The sequence below is a fragment of the Thunnus albacares genome, chromosome 12 (assembly GCF_914725855.1).
Source record: "Thunnus albacares chromosome 12, fThuAlb1.1, whole genome shotgun sequence".
Classification (NCBI taxonomy): Eukaryota; Metazoa; Chordata; class Actinopteri; order Scombriformes; family Scombridae; genus Thunnus; species Thunnus albacares.
Window position 1 is genome coordinate 33766811 of NC_058117.1, and position 15973 is coordinate 33782783.

Consider the following 15973-nt stretch of genomic DNA (forward strand, 5'->3'; position numbering starts at 1 on the left):
CACACACACACACGCTCACCTGTAACACACACACTCACCTGTAACACACACACACTCACCTGTAACACACACACACACTCACCTGTAACACACACACACACACTCACCTGTAACACACACACACACTCACCTGTAACACACACACTCACCTGTAACACACACACACTCACCTGTAACACACACACACTCACCTGTAACACACACACACACACACTCACCTGTAACACACACACACACACTCACCTGTAACACACACACACACTCACCTGTAACACACACTCACCTGTAACACACACACTCACCTGTAACACACACACACTCACCTGTAACACACACACACTCACCTGTAACACACACACTCACCTGTAACACACACACTCACCTGTAACACACACACACACTCACCTGTAACACACACTCACCTGTAACACACACACACTCACTCACCTGTAACACACACACACACACTCACCTGTAACACACACACACACACACCTGTAACACACACACACACACTCACCTGTAACACACACACACTCACCTGTAACACACACACACACACACGCTCACCTGTAACACACACACACACTCACCTGTAACACACACACACACACCTGTAACACACACTCACTCACCTGTAACACACACACACGCTCACCTGTAACACACACACACACACCTGTAACACACACACACTCACCTGTAACACACACACACACCTGTAACACACACACACACACCTGTAACACACACTCACTCACCTGTAACACACACACACACACCTGTAACACACACACACACACTCACCTGTAACACACACACTCACCTGTAACACACACACACACACACCTGTAAGACACACACACACACTCACCTGTAACACACACTCACTCACCTGTAACACACACACACTCACCTGTAACACACACACACTCACCTGTAACACACACACACACACCTGTAACACACACACACACACTCACCTGTAACACACACACACACACTCACCTGTAACACACACACACACACGCTCACCTGTAACACACACACTCACCTGTAACACACACACACTCACCTGTAACACACACACACACACACTCACCTGTAACACACACACACACACTCACCTGTAACACACACACACACTCACCTGTAACACACACACTCACCTGTAACACACACACACTCACCTGTAACACACACACACTCACCTGTAACACACACACACACACACTCACCTGTAACACACACACACACACTCACCTGTAACACACACACACACTCACCTGTAACACACACTCACCTGTAACACACACTCACCTGTAACACACACACTCACCTGTAACACACACACACTCACCTGTAACACACACACACTCACCTGTAACACACACACTCACCTGTAACACACACACTCACCTGTAACACACACACACACTCACCTGTAACACACACTCACCTGTAACACACACACACTCACTCACCTGTAACACACACACACACACAATCACTCACCTGTAACACACACACACACACACTCACTCACCTGTAACACACACACACTCACCTGTAACACACACACACACACACACACACTCACCTGTAACACACACACTCACCTGTAACACACACACTCACCTGTAACACACACGCTCACCTGTAACACACACACTCACCTGTAACACACACACTCACCTGTAACACACACGCACACCTGTCAGCGACATCATGAAGGTTTACTATGACATCAGAAAAAACGACACTCAGGCGAGTTGAGTTTGTTTCAGTTTTATAGACATTTGAATTAATAGATTTATAGAATATAAACAAACATCCGTCAGTCCGTCACCTGATACACAAATAAATAATCTGACCTTTGACCCCCAACAGTAATCACCGGCTCCTCCTGCTTTGGCACACACACACTGCGTTACCATGGTAACACACACCTCCACTCCCTGCCATACAGTCGTGCGCATACACAGAACTACATTACCCATCAGCCACTGCTCTCCCCACAGTCTGATTTTATAAAATGCTGGCAGTCCCACACATGCATCATCATCGTTTCCACGGTTACCAAACATTATAAAAAGGGACTCCCCACCCCCCACCCCCTAAACAAACAAAAGATATAACCAGTTTGTTCATCCACACAGCGACCAATCAGATCACGCCAACACACACATTAAAGGACCAATCCGCTGCTCTCTGATGACACCTCACAAATCAACTCACCAGCACACCTGCACAGGTGAGAGCAGCCAGGAAAATGTTTTTAATGACAGACAACGTCCAAGGTTAACGATTATTTATCGTCTTGGTTTGATTATTGAATAACAGAGGTCATCATTTAATCAGAGTGTCTTTGAACGCACCATGGCGTTATTAAAGCACCTGATGAACACATGACCCGATGAAGGCTGTAATATGACATCACGGCGGTAATATTTCTGGGTTTATCTTCAAAGGCTGATTCTAATACTTTTTAGACTAAATTTGACTGTTTTTAGGCAAAAAAACGACATTAAAATAAAATAAACAGCAGAACTGAAAATATAATTCAACACTTATATTTGTACATAAAACTAATGTTTTCTTAAACGCTCAGAAGAGTTTGGTTGGCGGCTGCTGATTCTTACAGAGGTGAGAAGAAACCGCCGGCTGGCTGGAAGGAAGAAGATCATTCTGAAAGCTGATGGCTGATTTGGAAAGAGGTCAGAAAGCAGTAAGGGGGTCCTTTAAAGAGCTGGACAGCCTGATGGGAGTCGACCTGCACATCAATGTTCTGATCAATTAATGATCCAGTTCTTTACATTATAAAATGTCACAAAACTGAAAACGAACCAACAAAACCCAAAATATTCAGTTTGTGACAGAAAAGCAAATTAATTAATAAAACAAACAGAAGATTCATGTGCAGGACGTCTGCTGACCTCTGACCCCGACCAGGATTCAAACTACCAACCCAAACCAGCCATGACATCACACACACACACACACACACGCGCACGCACACACACACACACACACACACAGAGCGTCATAGCGGGACGTCCAGCAGCTTCTTGTGCAGGTACTGCTTCACTTCTTCGATGCCGTTCAGCTTCTCCAGCTCGTGGTACGGCAGCTGAGAGGGGACAAAACAGACAGGTCACACTACAGTACACCACCTGTTGGCCTGGCTTAGCACGAGGACTAGAGGCAGGGGGACACTGCTAGCACAGCTACATCAAAGAGAACACATCCACCTTCCAGCAGTCCAGGACCCGGATCTAGTGAGTAGTTAGTGAGTAGTAGTGAGTAGTAATGGGTAGTAGTTAGTGAGTAGTAGTGAGTAGTAATGGGTAGTAGTTAGTGAGTAGTAGTGAGTAGTAATGGGTAGTAGTTAGTGGGTAGTAATGGGTAGTAGTTAGTGAGTAGTAGTGAGTAGTAAGTGAGTAGTAAGTGAGTAGTAAGTGGGTAGTAATGGGTAGTAGTGAGTGAGTAGTAGTGAGTAGTAATGGGTAGTAGTTAGTGAGTAGTAGTGAGTAGTAATGGGTAGTAGTTAGTGGGTAGTAATGGGTAGTAGTTAGTGAGTAGTAGTGAGTAGTAAGTGAGTAGTAAGTGAGTAGTAAGTGGGTAGTAATGGGTAGTAGTTAGTGAGTAGTAGTGAGTAGTAATGGGTAGTAGTTAGTGAGTAGTAAGTGAGTAGTAATGGGTAGTAGTTAGTGAGTAGTAGTGAGTAGTAAGTGAGTAGTAATGGGTAGTAGTGAGTAGTAATGGGTAGTAGTGAGTAATTAGTGAGTAGTAGTTAGTGAGTAGTAGTGAGTAGTAATGGGTAGTAGTTAGTGAGTAGTAAGTGAGTAGTAATGGGTAGTAGTGAGTAATTAGTGAGTAGTAGTTAGTGAGTAGTAGTGAGTAGTAGTTAGTAGTTGTTAGTGAGTAGTAGTGAGTGGTTGTTAGTAGTTGTTAGTGAGTAGTAGTGAGTAGTTGTTAGTGAGTAGTAGTGAGTAGTAAGTGAGTAGTAAGTGGGTAGTAATGGGTAGTAGTTAGTGAGTAGTAGTGAGTAGTAATGGGTAGTAGTTAGTGAGTAGTAGTGAGTAGTAAGTGAGTAGTAATGGGTAGTAGTGAGTAGTAGTGAGTAGTAATGGGTAGTAGTGAGTAATTAGTGAGTAGTAGTTAGTGAGTAGTAGTGAGTAGTAATGGGTAGTAGTTAGTGAGTAGTAAGTGAGTAGTAATGGGTAGTAGTTAGTGAGTAGTAGTGAGTAGTAAGTGAGTAGTAATGGGTAGTAGTGAGTAGTAGTGAGTAGTAAGTGAGTAGTAATGGGTAGTAGTGAGTAATTAGTGAGTAGTAGTTAGTGAGTAGTAGTGAGTAGTAGTTAGTAGTTGTTAGTGAGTAGTAGTGAGTGGTTGTTAGTAGTTGTTAGTGAGTAGTAGTGAGTAGTTGTTAGTGAGTAGTAGTGAGTGGTTGTGAGTAGCAGGGCAGGAATTACTCCTCAGTCAAGCGACCAGTGCTGTCGATGCCCTGGAGTGGTGCCGTAATGCTGCTTCTAAAATGAACTACCCAGACGGCCAGTTTGTTGGCCCAGTTTGAACTGGCCGTCGCGGCTTTCCTCATTTAAAACTACATGCGACGCCGGTTTTGGCCTCAGTGCCCCAATAAATTTGTATTTATCAAAGGGCCTCACCCTAAAAATCACTTAATTCCAGGCCTGGAGTAGTAGTGAGTAGTTAAGGGTAGTGAGTAGTTACGAGTGGTGAGTAGTAGTGAGTTGTGAGTAGTTGTGAGTAGCTTTGAGTTGTGAGTAGTAGTGAGTTTGTGGGAAGTAGTGAGTAGTTACAAGTGGAGAGTAGTAGTGAGTGGTTATGAGTTGTGAGTAGTTGTGAGTAGTTGTGAGTAGCTTTGAATTGTGGGTAGTAGTGAGTTGTGGGTAGTAGTGAGTTGTGGGTAGTAGTGAGTAGTGAGTTGTGGCAGCTGACCTGCAAGATTATGTATCCCAGTAGCCTCAGGTGGCGATCCCTCATGGCTCGGGAACCCACCAGAACCTCCGAGTTGTGGCAGTAATGCCACTTGTCATTCACGGACATGATGACCCTGCAGAGACCAGACACAGTTAGAGTCCCCGTCCTCACTCTGACACATCGGGACATTACTGGATATTCCTGAGAACCTGGTCCGATCAGGTTTATTGAGACTCTCGGGTGGACTGACCTCCTGATCTGTCTCTGGTCTGTTGGGGGGTTGTCGGGGTCCGGCCGGTCAGGGGGGTGGAGCTGTGGCGGTGATGAGGGCCTTCTGTCGGCCCCGGACCCCTCAGGGTATGTCACTCCCTCATAGAACCCCGGCAGCTCGCAGTCTGCCCCCTGGCCCGCAGGGGCCCCCGCCCCCCCCTCGTCCTCCAGGATTTTCCCAATGGAGAACTGGAAGAGTGAGTCTGGGGCGGTGGCCCCTGCAGACCCCTGGGCCCCGGGCGGGGCCAGGCTGTCAGAGGGGGGGCTGCTGAGCGTGGAGCTGTCCTGGCTCTCCAGCGAATGCTCCTTGGCCAGACCGGAGTAATACTCAGTGGCAGGGACATAGTAGGGCCCATAATCCAAGGGGCCGCCGTTAGCCCCGGGCCGAGGGGCCCCCGAGGTCACTGTGGCCCCCGCCGTGCTGCGGATGTGGTGGGGCAGGAAAGACCTGGGCTCCATGGCCCCACTCGGCTGCAGCGGAGGCTCACCGCCCTCCTCCAGTGCCACAAATGGAGAGAACTTCTGGAACTCTGAGGTCACAGTAACTGCACCGTCAGCTGGCTTGGACGCTACGGCGACGCAGGACGGAGGAACGATGCTGAGGGCCAAACCAGCGCCAGGTCGCACGGGCAGAACCCGACCAGAAGAGTCCATCCACAGCACGAAGTCTGGACACCAACAGAAGGTTATGACACACAAAAACTGCAGTACTCCGTGTGTAATACCTGTGTAGTATTTATTGTGTAGTACCTCTGTAGTATTTATTGTATAGTACCTGTGTAGTATCCCGGGGCGAGTACTTCGTCCTGTTTGTAGTTTTGTTCTCCAACCAGCTGTCGCAGAGCCTCGGCCACCAGACCTTTATAACTGACAGGAAACAAATTTGTCACAACCAGAACCAGTCAGAACCAGTCATGACTCAGCAGCAAAACGTGTTACAGCAGGCCTGAAGAACTTGTCCCAACAAGACAGAACCAGCCAGAAGAATCCATCAGAACCAAATTAATGTCAGAACCAGTCAGACTAGGTTGGAGACGGTTACCTGTACTTGCGGTTGACCTCGTCAGCAGTCAGTGCGTGGTCAAACATGAGCACCTTGTGAGCGTCCTGCAGTCGTGGCCCCGTGTACTCGCGGTACTCCAGCTCCACAGCAGCATCCAGTAGCGAAAGGTAGCGCCGGACGATCAGAGCGTACGGACTGTCTGCGGGGATGACAGGGAGCGGTTAGAGCCACAGTAAGGCACCCGGCTGACCCTGCAGGCAGTAATGGGTCAGTATTGACGGGTTGGTACTGACTAGTGACGTTGCTGATGAACGCAGAGGAGAAGACGCGGTGCAGCACCAGGCCGGGGAAGTGTCCCAGCTGGAACAGAGACATCAGGATGTTGACGGTGGCGAGCGGCGAGCTGAGCGCCTTCAGCTCCACCACCTCCTCCAGCCGAGAGAAGAACTGCTGCTCGCCGGACGGACGGTAACTCATCCTGCTGAACGGGAACACCAGCTTCTGGATCACCTGAGGACAGAGACACACACACCTGCTGACACCTGTACACCACATATATGTTATTTATATGTTATTTATATGTTATTTATATGTTATTTATATGTTATTTTCTAGCAAAAAACTTTTTCAGCGCTCAAAATGTTCCATTGTGCACAAATATAACTCCAAATATTCATATATGACCACCTGCCCCGTCCTCCCTTCACTGTCCAAGTGTAGTACTCAGTGTGTAGTACTCAGTGTGTAGTACTCAGTGTGTGGTACTACCTGTGTAGTACTCAGTGTGTAGTACTCAGTGTGTAGTACTCAGTGTGTAGTACTCACCTTACTGTCCAGGTACTCGGCTTTCTTCACCAGGAAGTCGGCGATGGTGTCGAGCAGGCGGGTCTCTCTCAGGCGATGGCGAGCGATGTACTTGGCGATCAGAGCCATCGTGTACGGCGTGATGCTGTCCACCTTCTTCGGCAGCTCCTCTGTTAGAGAGCAACACGCAACAGGTGACGTGGTCGGACACAGGAAACATGACCAGCAGACAGACCGTCCACTCAGGCTGCGATCAAACTCATTAACGTGAATCAAAGAAATCTCCACATAAACATCTGAATCAGCAGCTGCTTGTGGTTTGGACCAATCGTGGCGTTTGGTGTGGCGGCAACTGATGTCATTCACGTGGAAGATGGACAAATCTCACCTGTCAACAAACACGATGCCATAGACGAGCAAAACTGTTCCCAAATGTTCCCAAATGTTCCCAGATGAGGTTTGATTCAGTGAGTCAGGAGACATAATCTGCCTCAAACATAAACATCCAACTAGATTTATTTTAATATTATTGATGATTTTATTTGCTGCTGATGTTGAGCTGAAAGTTTATTTAATAAAGGTTATAAATGGAACTCAAGTACAGTATTTTCTGTTTATAGAACGTTGAGTCCTCATGGTTCTCATGTTCAGCTGAAATATAGTTGTTTCTGTGATCTGCAGGAAGTCGTTACATACGACTCTTCACTGGTACCAGTTTAAATAAATCACATTATTTATCACAAAAGCTGCTGCAGAATCAAACACTTTCAGCCTGAATGCTGACAGAAGCAGTGAAGCTCCTGGAGGAGACAGCAGGTGAGGAACAGACCTGCCAGGCTGCTGATGAACCTCTCCTGTCGGTTCTGGTAGAACAGGTGGGAGCTGAAGATCAACTCCAAACTTTTGTTGCTCGCCTCTCGAGCGCACGCCGCCAACATCTCGTCCAGGAGCGCCATCTCCTGGTCACGAACGCCGCTCACACTGGCCAGAGTGTGTTTGACCAGACGCAGGATTTTTCTACACATGGAGGACAGAGAGACGTTTATTTAATGATAAATATACAGAAATCAACTTCATATACGTGTCACAGCTTGAATCTACCTCTGTAGTGCTTCCTTAAAATAAAACAGCCAAGGAATCCCTCAACTTATCCATTAATGTGAAAAACTAAACGCTTCATCAATAACTGGACTGTTTATTAGTTTAATTTCCACATTAACTGGAAATATTTGACTAATCCATTAGTGATGAGTTAAAGGTGTTTTGGTTTACGTTAGAAGATTTTACTAGTATTCACCTTAAATATGGGATTAATTAACGGATCAGTTAAGAAATTAGAGTATATTAATGGTTTTATCTTTTAGTAAAAATCCTCATTACCACCTGTGTGTATTTATATTATAGTTATTAATGTATTTATTACCATCATATAGTTTTTAGCCTTATAGCCTCTAAATCTATTGTGTGTCTGATGATCTGGTGGTGATTAATAAAGTTGAATTAATCAGCCTCATAAATCACAGTTGTATGAGACACATTTAGGGAATAAAGACGTCTCTCAGGTCACTTCTGTAAATCTGAGCTACAAACATTCAACTTTTTATAAATCTAATAAAATTCAATAAAAATAAATAAGGAGGAATCAGCTGCAGTTGTTTCTCTGACAGTCATCTCTTCATTTCTGTTAACATTCTGGTTGTTTTCAACCTGATGTATCTCATGGATGTGACACAGAACAAGGCTCATCAGTCTCAGACATCTGCCCAAATAAACACCATTTTTACTGAGTCTGAACAAAAATAAACACAGAAAGTAGCCGCCTGAAGCAGCATTACGGCGACTGCATGGTGAACTACATCCAGGGCAGTTAGCCGGCTAACCGAACCACCCACATATTCATCCGCACACGCCGCTTTGTTTTAGTTTGAGGCCGACTTTCACCACAGTTTGACTGTAAAGAAACTAAAGAAAACTAAGTGCAATGACGTCGTCATCTCCAGGACGACTATGAGTTATTTCATTTTGACTGCCAACCATATTTAATTTATTTTAACCGGAGTACAGTGCCGAACCGCTGCCGTTCCTGCGGTCAGTGCACAGTAACGTTACCTCAGAGGAACCGCTGCCGTTCCTGCGGTCAGTGCACAGTAACGTTACCTCAGAGGAACCGCTGCCGTTCCTGCGGTCGGTGCACAGTAACGTTACCTCAGAGGAACCGATGCCGTTCCTGCGGTCGGTGCACAGTAACGTTACCTCAGAGGAACCGATGCCGTTCCTTCGGGAGACTCAGCAGCCACATTTCTCTATTTCTCTATTTAGCGTCGTCAGGTTAGGCTAACCCATTGTTGCTAACTTTGCTGTTGTTTGTTGCTTAATAATTCCACTGTAACGTCAGGTGTTATTGCTGAAAGTTATTAGTAGCCTGTTGATATTAATGATTATGTGAAATAAACAGGTGCGGAATGAATATAGACGAAACCCTGGAGGTCATCACGGGTTGGCCACAGTTGGTGAGACATTACAGCAACCGGTTTGGCGGTGGATCGGGCGCGCTTTGGCCCGACTCCAGAGACGGTCCATCTCGGGCGCGATTCAGCACAAATCAATGCAGCACAATCTGACCCTTCGCGTCATACCAGTGGAAGTAACCTACATCAGGCAGCGTCCATTTCCTGCTCACCTGTTGGCGAGCAGTTGTTCAGGGTTCGGAGGTGTGTTGTTGTTAGCAGTGGTTGCAGTCACAGCGCTCCCCGCAGGCGCAGCTGCAGCTGCTTCCTGCGGCTGTAGTGAGCGCCACTTGAGTCTGTAGTAGGACAGCAGCAGGAAGAGAGTCTGCGGGTGGCGCTCTCGCTCCAGGTTCTTCTCCAGGCCGGCCAGGCACGCCTCCGTCAGCGGGTGCTGGCTGCCAGGATGCAGCTTCATGCTGGAGCTGAACACCATCGACACATCCTTCTGGTTAAACTGGTTCAGTCTGGACTGAGACTCCGCCTCCAACACCTGGACCACCTGAGAGTCGCTGGAGAGCCCTGAACACACACACACACACAGAAACACACACACACACACACACAGTTTATTGCTCTGACCTGCTGGTGTCGCCATGACGATGACAGTTGGTTAAAGCAATAAACTGTTGCTGTTGTCATGGTGACCAGCAGACTCACCGAGCGCTGCCACGGCGTACAGACAGTTGACGATGCTGAAGTTGTCGAACTTTGCGCAGTCGTTGACGATGGCGCTGCAGAGAGTCTGGAAGTCCTGATGTTCCAGGATGTGGCGCCCATCACTCCCCTCCGCTCCTCCCGAAGCCTCGCTGTCGGCGTCCCCGCCAGGCCGTGGCGGCGCGGCCTGGAGCAGCTGTCCGATCTTCTGCAGGGCGACGGGGTAGTGGTTGTGGGAGATCTTGGCCGGGTTCTGAGTGACCCAGCGCAGCACCTCGTCGGGCCGCCGCGAGCGCTCAATCAGACGCTTCATGGTGAAGAACGTGTCATAGCTCATCTTCTCATGGATGAAGTTCCACGTCTTCTTCTTGCCCCCAGCGGTCGCTGCAGCTGGAGCCCCGCCTCCGTAAGCGTGGAAGTGGGCGTGGTGCTGGTAGTGGGGGGGCAGCGGGGGCGGGGCAAGGTGGGCGGGCTGCGGATGGGGGTGGTAGTGGTGGTGAAAGTGAGCTCCTCGGTGGCCGTCGGGGCGGCCCTGGTACAGCGGGTAGGCGGGGGGAGGTGGGCCCGGGTGGTGGGGGAGGTGGGGATGTGGAGTGTGAGGCGCCTCGAGCACAGCCAGCCCCGCCCTCCTCCCCGGTTTAACCCCGCCCCCTCCCCCGCCCCCTCCTCCTCCCCCCGCGGTGCTGTACAGGCGAGTGGCGTACATGGTGACGGACAGAGCGGTGGCGCGGGGGGGTCGAGCTCGGCTCAGGAGGCGCCACCCAGTGGACAAACACAGCATAGTCCAACAGCCAGGCTGCCTGGAGGCAACAGCACGCCACTCCTACACCGCAAGAGAAGAAGAAACAACAGGTGAGCTGCTCGGTTCAGAAATACACCTGCAAACACCTGGTGGACTCAGGTGTATGTGTGTGTGTGTGTGTGTGTGTGTGAGGTGTGTGTTATAATTATATAATTTCCAAAGTCAAAGATCTCTAAACGTCTCGTTCAGAAATATTCAGTTAACTGTCGTGTGACGAAGGAAAACTCTGAATCACCACATCTGAGAAAAGCTGAAGATTTTTGTTTTTTTGGGTAAAAAATTACAAGAATAATTAATCAATTATGAAAACAGTTTCTGATTTTCAGTTTTCTTTCTGTTGATCGACTGATGGTTGCAGCTCTAAACTCAAGGACTCCTTACTTACTGAAGCAGAGATACATGAAGGTCATCCCTGTGGAGCTTTCAGTGCCTGTGAGCTTCCTTCATCACATCCAGCTCAGCTCTCTATCTAGACTAGACTAGACTCTATCTAGACTACACTAGACTAGACAGACTATCTAGACTAGACTAGACTCTATCTAGACTACACTAGACTAGACTATCTAGACTAGACTACACTAGGCTCTATATAGACTAGACTCTATCTAGACTACACTAGACTAGACTATCTAGACTAGACTAGACTACACTAGGCTCTATATAGACTAGACTAGACTACACTAGGCTCTATATAGACTAGACTCTATCTAGACTACACTAGACTAGACAGACTATCTAGACTAGACTAGACTACACTAGGCTCTATCTAGACTAGACTAGACTACACTACACTAGACTCTATCTAGACTAGACCAGACTACACTAGGCTCTATATAGACTAGACTCTATCTAGACTACACTAGACTAGACTATCTAGACTAGACTAGACTAGACTACACTAGGCTCTATATAGACTAGACTCTATCTAGACTAGACTAGACTACACTAGACTAGACTATCTAGACTAGACTAGACTACACTAGACTCTATCTAGACTAGACAAGGCTCTATATAGACTAGACTAGACTCTATCTAGACTATCCAGACTAGACTAGACTCTATCTAGACCACATTAGACTCTATATAGACTAGACTCTATCTAGCCTACACTAGACTCTATCTAGACTAGACTAGACTCTCTCTAGACTAGACTCTCTCTTGACTAGACTCTCTCTTGACTAGACCAGACTACACTAGGCTCTATCTAGACGAGACTCTCTGTAGACTAGACTCTTTGTAGACTAGACTCTCTAGACTAGACTCTCTCCAGACTACACTAGGCTCTCTCTAGGCTAGACTAGACTCCCTGTAGACTAGACTCTCTAGACTAGACTAGACTCTCTCTAGACTACACTAGGCTCTCTCTAGGCTAGACTAGACTCTCTAGACTAGACTCTCTCTAGACTAGACTCTCTCTAGACTACACTAGGCTCTATCTAGGCTAGACTAGACTCTCTGTAGACTAGACTATCTAGACTAGACTCTCTCTAGACTAGACTAGACTCTCTCTAGACTAGACTCTATCTACACTACACTAGGCTCTATATAGACTAGACTAGACTCTATCTAGACTAGACCAGACCCTATATAGACTAGACTCTATCTAGACTAGACTCTCTCTAGACTAGACTCTCTCTAGACTAGACTCTCACTTGACTAGACTCTCTCTTGACTAGACACTCACTTGACTAGACTCTCTAGACTAGACTAGACTCTCTCTAGACTACACTAGGCTCTCTCTAGGCTAGACTAGACTCTCTAGACTAGACTCTCTCTAGACTAGACTCTCTCTAGACTACACTAGGCTCTATCTAGGCTAGACTAGACTCTCTGTAGACTAGACTATCTAGACTAGACTCTCTCTAGACTAGACTAGACTCTCTCTAGACTAGACTCTATCTACACTACACTAGGCTCTATATAGACTAGACTAGACTCTATCTAGACTAGACCAGACCCTATATAGACTAGACTCTATCTAGACTAGACTCTCTCTAGACTAGACTCTCTCTAGACTAGACTCTCTAGACTAGACTCTCTCTAGACTAGACTCTCTCTTGACTAGACTCTCTCTTGACTAGACTCTCTAGACTAGACTAGACTCTCTAGACTAGACTCTCTCTAGACTAGAGTCTCTCTAAACTAGACTCTCTCTAGACTAGACTCTCTCTTGACTAGACTCTCTAGACTAGACTCTCTAGACTAGACCAGACTCTCTCTAGACTAGACTAGACTCTCTCTAGACTAGACTAGACTCTCTCACATGTTGACTCAAACATCTACTTTGATGTTTTTACTGTTTCTACTGTCTTTGACTGAGCTGCGTCAACTTTGTGACAATAAAGTTTCTTGAATCTTGAATGTTGAGTCTGAGATGTTTGTTGCTGCTGTTTGTATAAACAGGAAGTCACTGATGTTCCTGACAGACTGATTATAGCGTGCTGCTGCTCTGAGAGAAACGTGGTCAAATCTTTGGTGTCTGTGAGACCAAATTCTGACCATGTGACTGCTGCTACAACTACAAACCAACCAATCAGAAGATGACATGAAATGACTCAGAATATACATTTCTGGAGCTGCAACAATTAATCAATTACTTGGCAGCTATTAAATTAATTACCAACTATTTAGATAACTGATCAGTCGTTTTGAGTCATTTTTCAAGAAGGAAAAGTCCAAATTCTCTGATTTCAGCTTCTTAAATGTGAATATTTTCTGGTTTCTTTAGTCTCTATGACAGTAAACTGAATATCTTTGAGTTGTGGACGTCATGTTTGGGAAACACTGATCCACATTTTTCACCATTTTAAAGACCAAACAACTAATTGATTAATTAATAAAGAAAAAAATCATTAGTTGCAGCCCTGCATATTTCATGCATTCAAGTGCAGTTTGTTGAATAAAGTTTAGGAGAAACACTCATTCTCTTTAGTACGTCCAGACACAAACAGACTGAAGGCGTCTCTGCTTCGATTCACCAACATTTATCTGCAGTGTGACAGTTTTTTAGAGACGCCTCAGTGTGACACTGACACGACCTGCGTCTCTTACTGATGAGGACTGTGAGCTGTGGTAGAAAGCATCAGTAGAGTTAATCTTTAATAGGTCTGAGTGACCTGCAGTAGCATGAAGCTGAGACTCAGAGTGATGGACTCTCTGATCAATCAATTAGAACCTGATCACCTGTACGTCACAGCCCTGCAGCTCACCTGTACGTCACAGCCCTGCAGCCCACCTGTTCCCTGTGAGCTTCAGACCGGGCCCACATGCTAACGTTAGCATGCAGTCGGCTAATTAGCAAGTAGCACCCCGCTGCGGCGTCACAGACACGTCACCACTTATGTCAAATAAATGTGATGACGTCATGCTTTAACTTAAGATCCGACGGTGTGTTTTGTTGTTATCAGTTAGCGGCTAGTCGGCTAGCTGTCGCTGCTAATTGACAGCCGGCGGAGACAGTTAGCAGCTCGGCTAACCGTAGCGTGGAGCTAACAGAGTCACATGCTAACTGAGAGCTTAGCTACACTACAGTAACACAAGCTAAATGAGCTACATGCTAGCAGAAAGCTAAACTACACTACAGTAACACAAGCTAAAATGCTAACAGGCTAACTGTCAGCTGGTGGAGCCAGCTGACAGTTAGCCTGTTAGCCTGTTAGCATTAGTCTGTCCTTCCCCCGGTCGTTCCCCGTTGCTCCTCAGTCGTTCCCCGATCGTTCCCCGGTCGTTCCCCGGGGTACAGCAGGGGTTCCCGGGTGTGACAGTTTACCTCATCGCTCAGTAACACCTGCAGCTCCGCTCTGAGGAAACAGCTGAGGCCGCTGACAGCGCGGGTTCACCGGGGAAACAGGCAGTGGTCCGCCACTTCATTCCTCCGCACAGCCCGCAGACGCCATCATTCTTACCCGGCATGCAACTGCAGCGGCAAGGGGGCGGGGCCTCTTCTTCTTCTTCAGGTTCGGTGGAACGGAGCTTTACCGCCTTCAGCTGGTGAGGAGGAGGCAGGAATATGGACTAAAGATGCTGTTATTATTATTATTATTATTATTATTATTATTATTATTATTATTATTATTATTATTATTATTATTATATCATCATTATAAATAAAGCAGCTCAGTCTGTGGAGAAATATGTTTGCAGAGTATTAAATGTTCTTATAGCAAATACAGAAAAATAAGCTAAAGGGCGTCTGACCCCCCACCAGTAATTTAGTTTTTAGGTATCTACAGACTTTGTAATTAACATAATGCAGACTGTCTCATCAAGAGCCTTTCATGTTATTGATTTCACTCTGACACTGAGGAAAATAATGGGGGGGAGGTTGTTTTTGTTTATGCGTGCATAATATGTATAGATCATATACTGTATATCAGATCAGAAATGTGTATATACGGTATGTGCATATCATTTTATTTATACAGAGTAGTTATGCATGCATTACATTTTTCTTTATAAAAAGTTGAAAACTCAATAAATATATCGTTGAAAAAAAAAATTACTACTTTAAAAATCCTTAAGATGACATCATGACTGCTCCCTCATTAACACTCCAGAATGTGTGAGTTTTGTTGTTTCTACAGTTTTCCTGCTGGACGCCAGATGTCTCCTTCACTGTAAAGTTGATTCTCAGTGTTTGTGACAGCAGGCTTCACATCACACTGTGTCAGTCGAATACTGGACCCTGATTGGCTCTAGAATAAGTTGTGATGTCACAAATCCTGCTTGTAGGTTCATGTGTTAAAGTCAGAGTTCAGTGAGCTCAGAGAAACTTTCCTCCTTCAGCAGATGAATGAAAACAAACTGCACAGAGACGAACAAACATCCAGCTGAGGGAACAAGAAGAAACACTGATTTTTGAGCGGAGGGGATTTCTGAGGCTCAGTGAAATCAAGTCAATTTTATTTATATAACTCAGTATCACAAATCACAAGAATAACTGTTGTAAATGATGTAACATCTCTCAGACCATGCAACTCTTTTTTGAAA

The 15973-nt window shown here is 46.2% G+C and overlaps 1 protein-coding gene across 1 annotated transcript; it reads right to left on the reverse strand.

The window, feature by feature from the left end:
* Positions 1–1772: 1772 nt before the first annotated feature.
* fastk (Fas-activated serine/threonine kinase) lies at positions 1773–14937 on the reverse strand. The gene is made up of 11 exons (XM_044368009.1): positions 14754–14937; positions 10186–11005; positions 9702–10047; positions 7851–8038; positions 7043–7191; positions 6511–6727; positions 6257–6416; positions 5990–6081; positions 5195–5882; positions 4963–5077; positions 1773–3130 (listed from the first exon to the last, which is right to left on the reverse strand). The coding sequence occupies exons 2-11, from the start codon at positions 10961–10963 to the stop codon at positions 3044–3046; spliced, it is 2820 nt and encodes a 939-aa protein (XP_044223944.1). The 5' UTR covers positions 10964–11005; positions 14754–14937; the 3' UTR covers positions 1773–3043.
* Between the last annotated feature and the right edge of the window lie 1036 nt (positions 14938–15973).

Bases quoted from the DNA above. Each gene is read 5' to 3' on its own strand.
- fastk (XM_044368009.1), bottom strand. From the start codon at position 10,963: ATGCTGTGTTTGTCCACTGGGTGGCGCCTCCTGAGCCGAGCTCGACCC. The intron at 5,883-5,989 runs GTACTATACAAT...GTTGGTGTCCAG, and splicing joins CGCCCCGGGATACTACACAG to ACTTCGTGCTGTGGATGGAC. The intron at 3,131-4,962 runs GTCAGCTGCCAC...GTCCCCTCTCAG, and splicing joins TGGGATACATAATCTTGCAG to CTGCCGTACCACGAGCTGGA.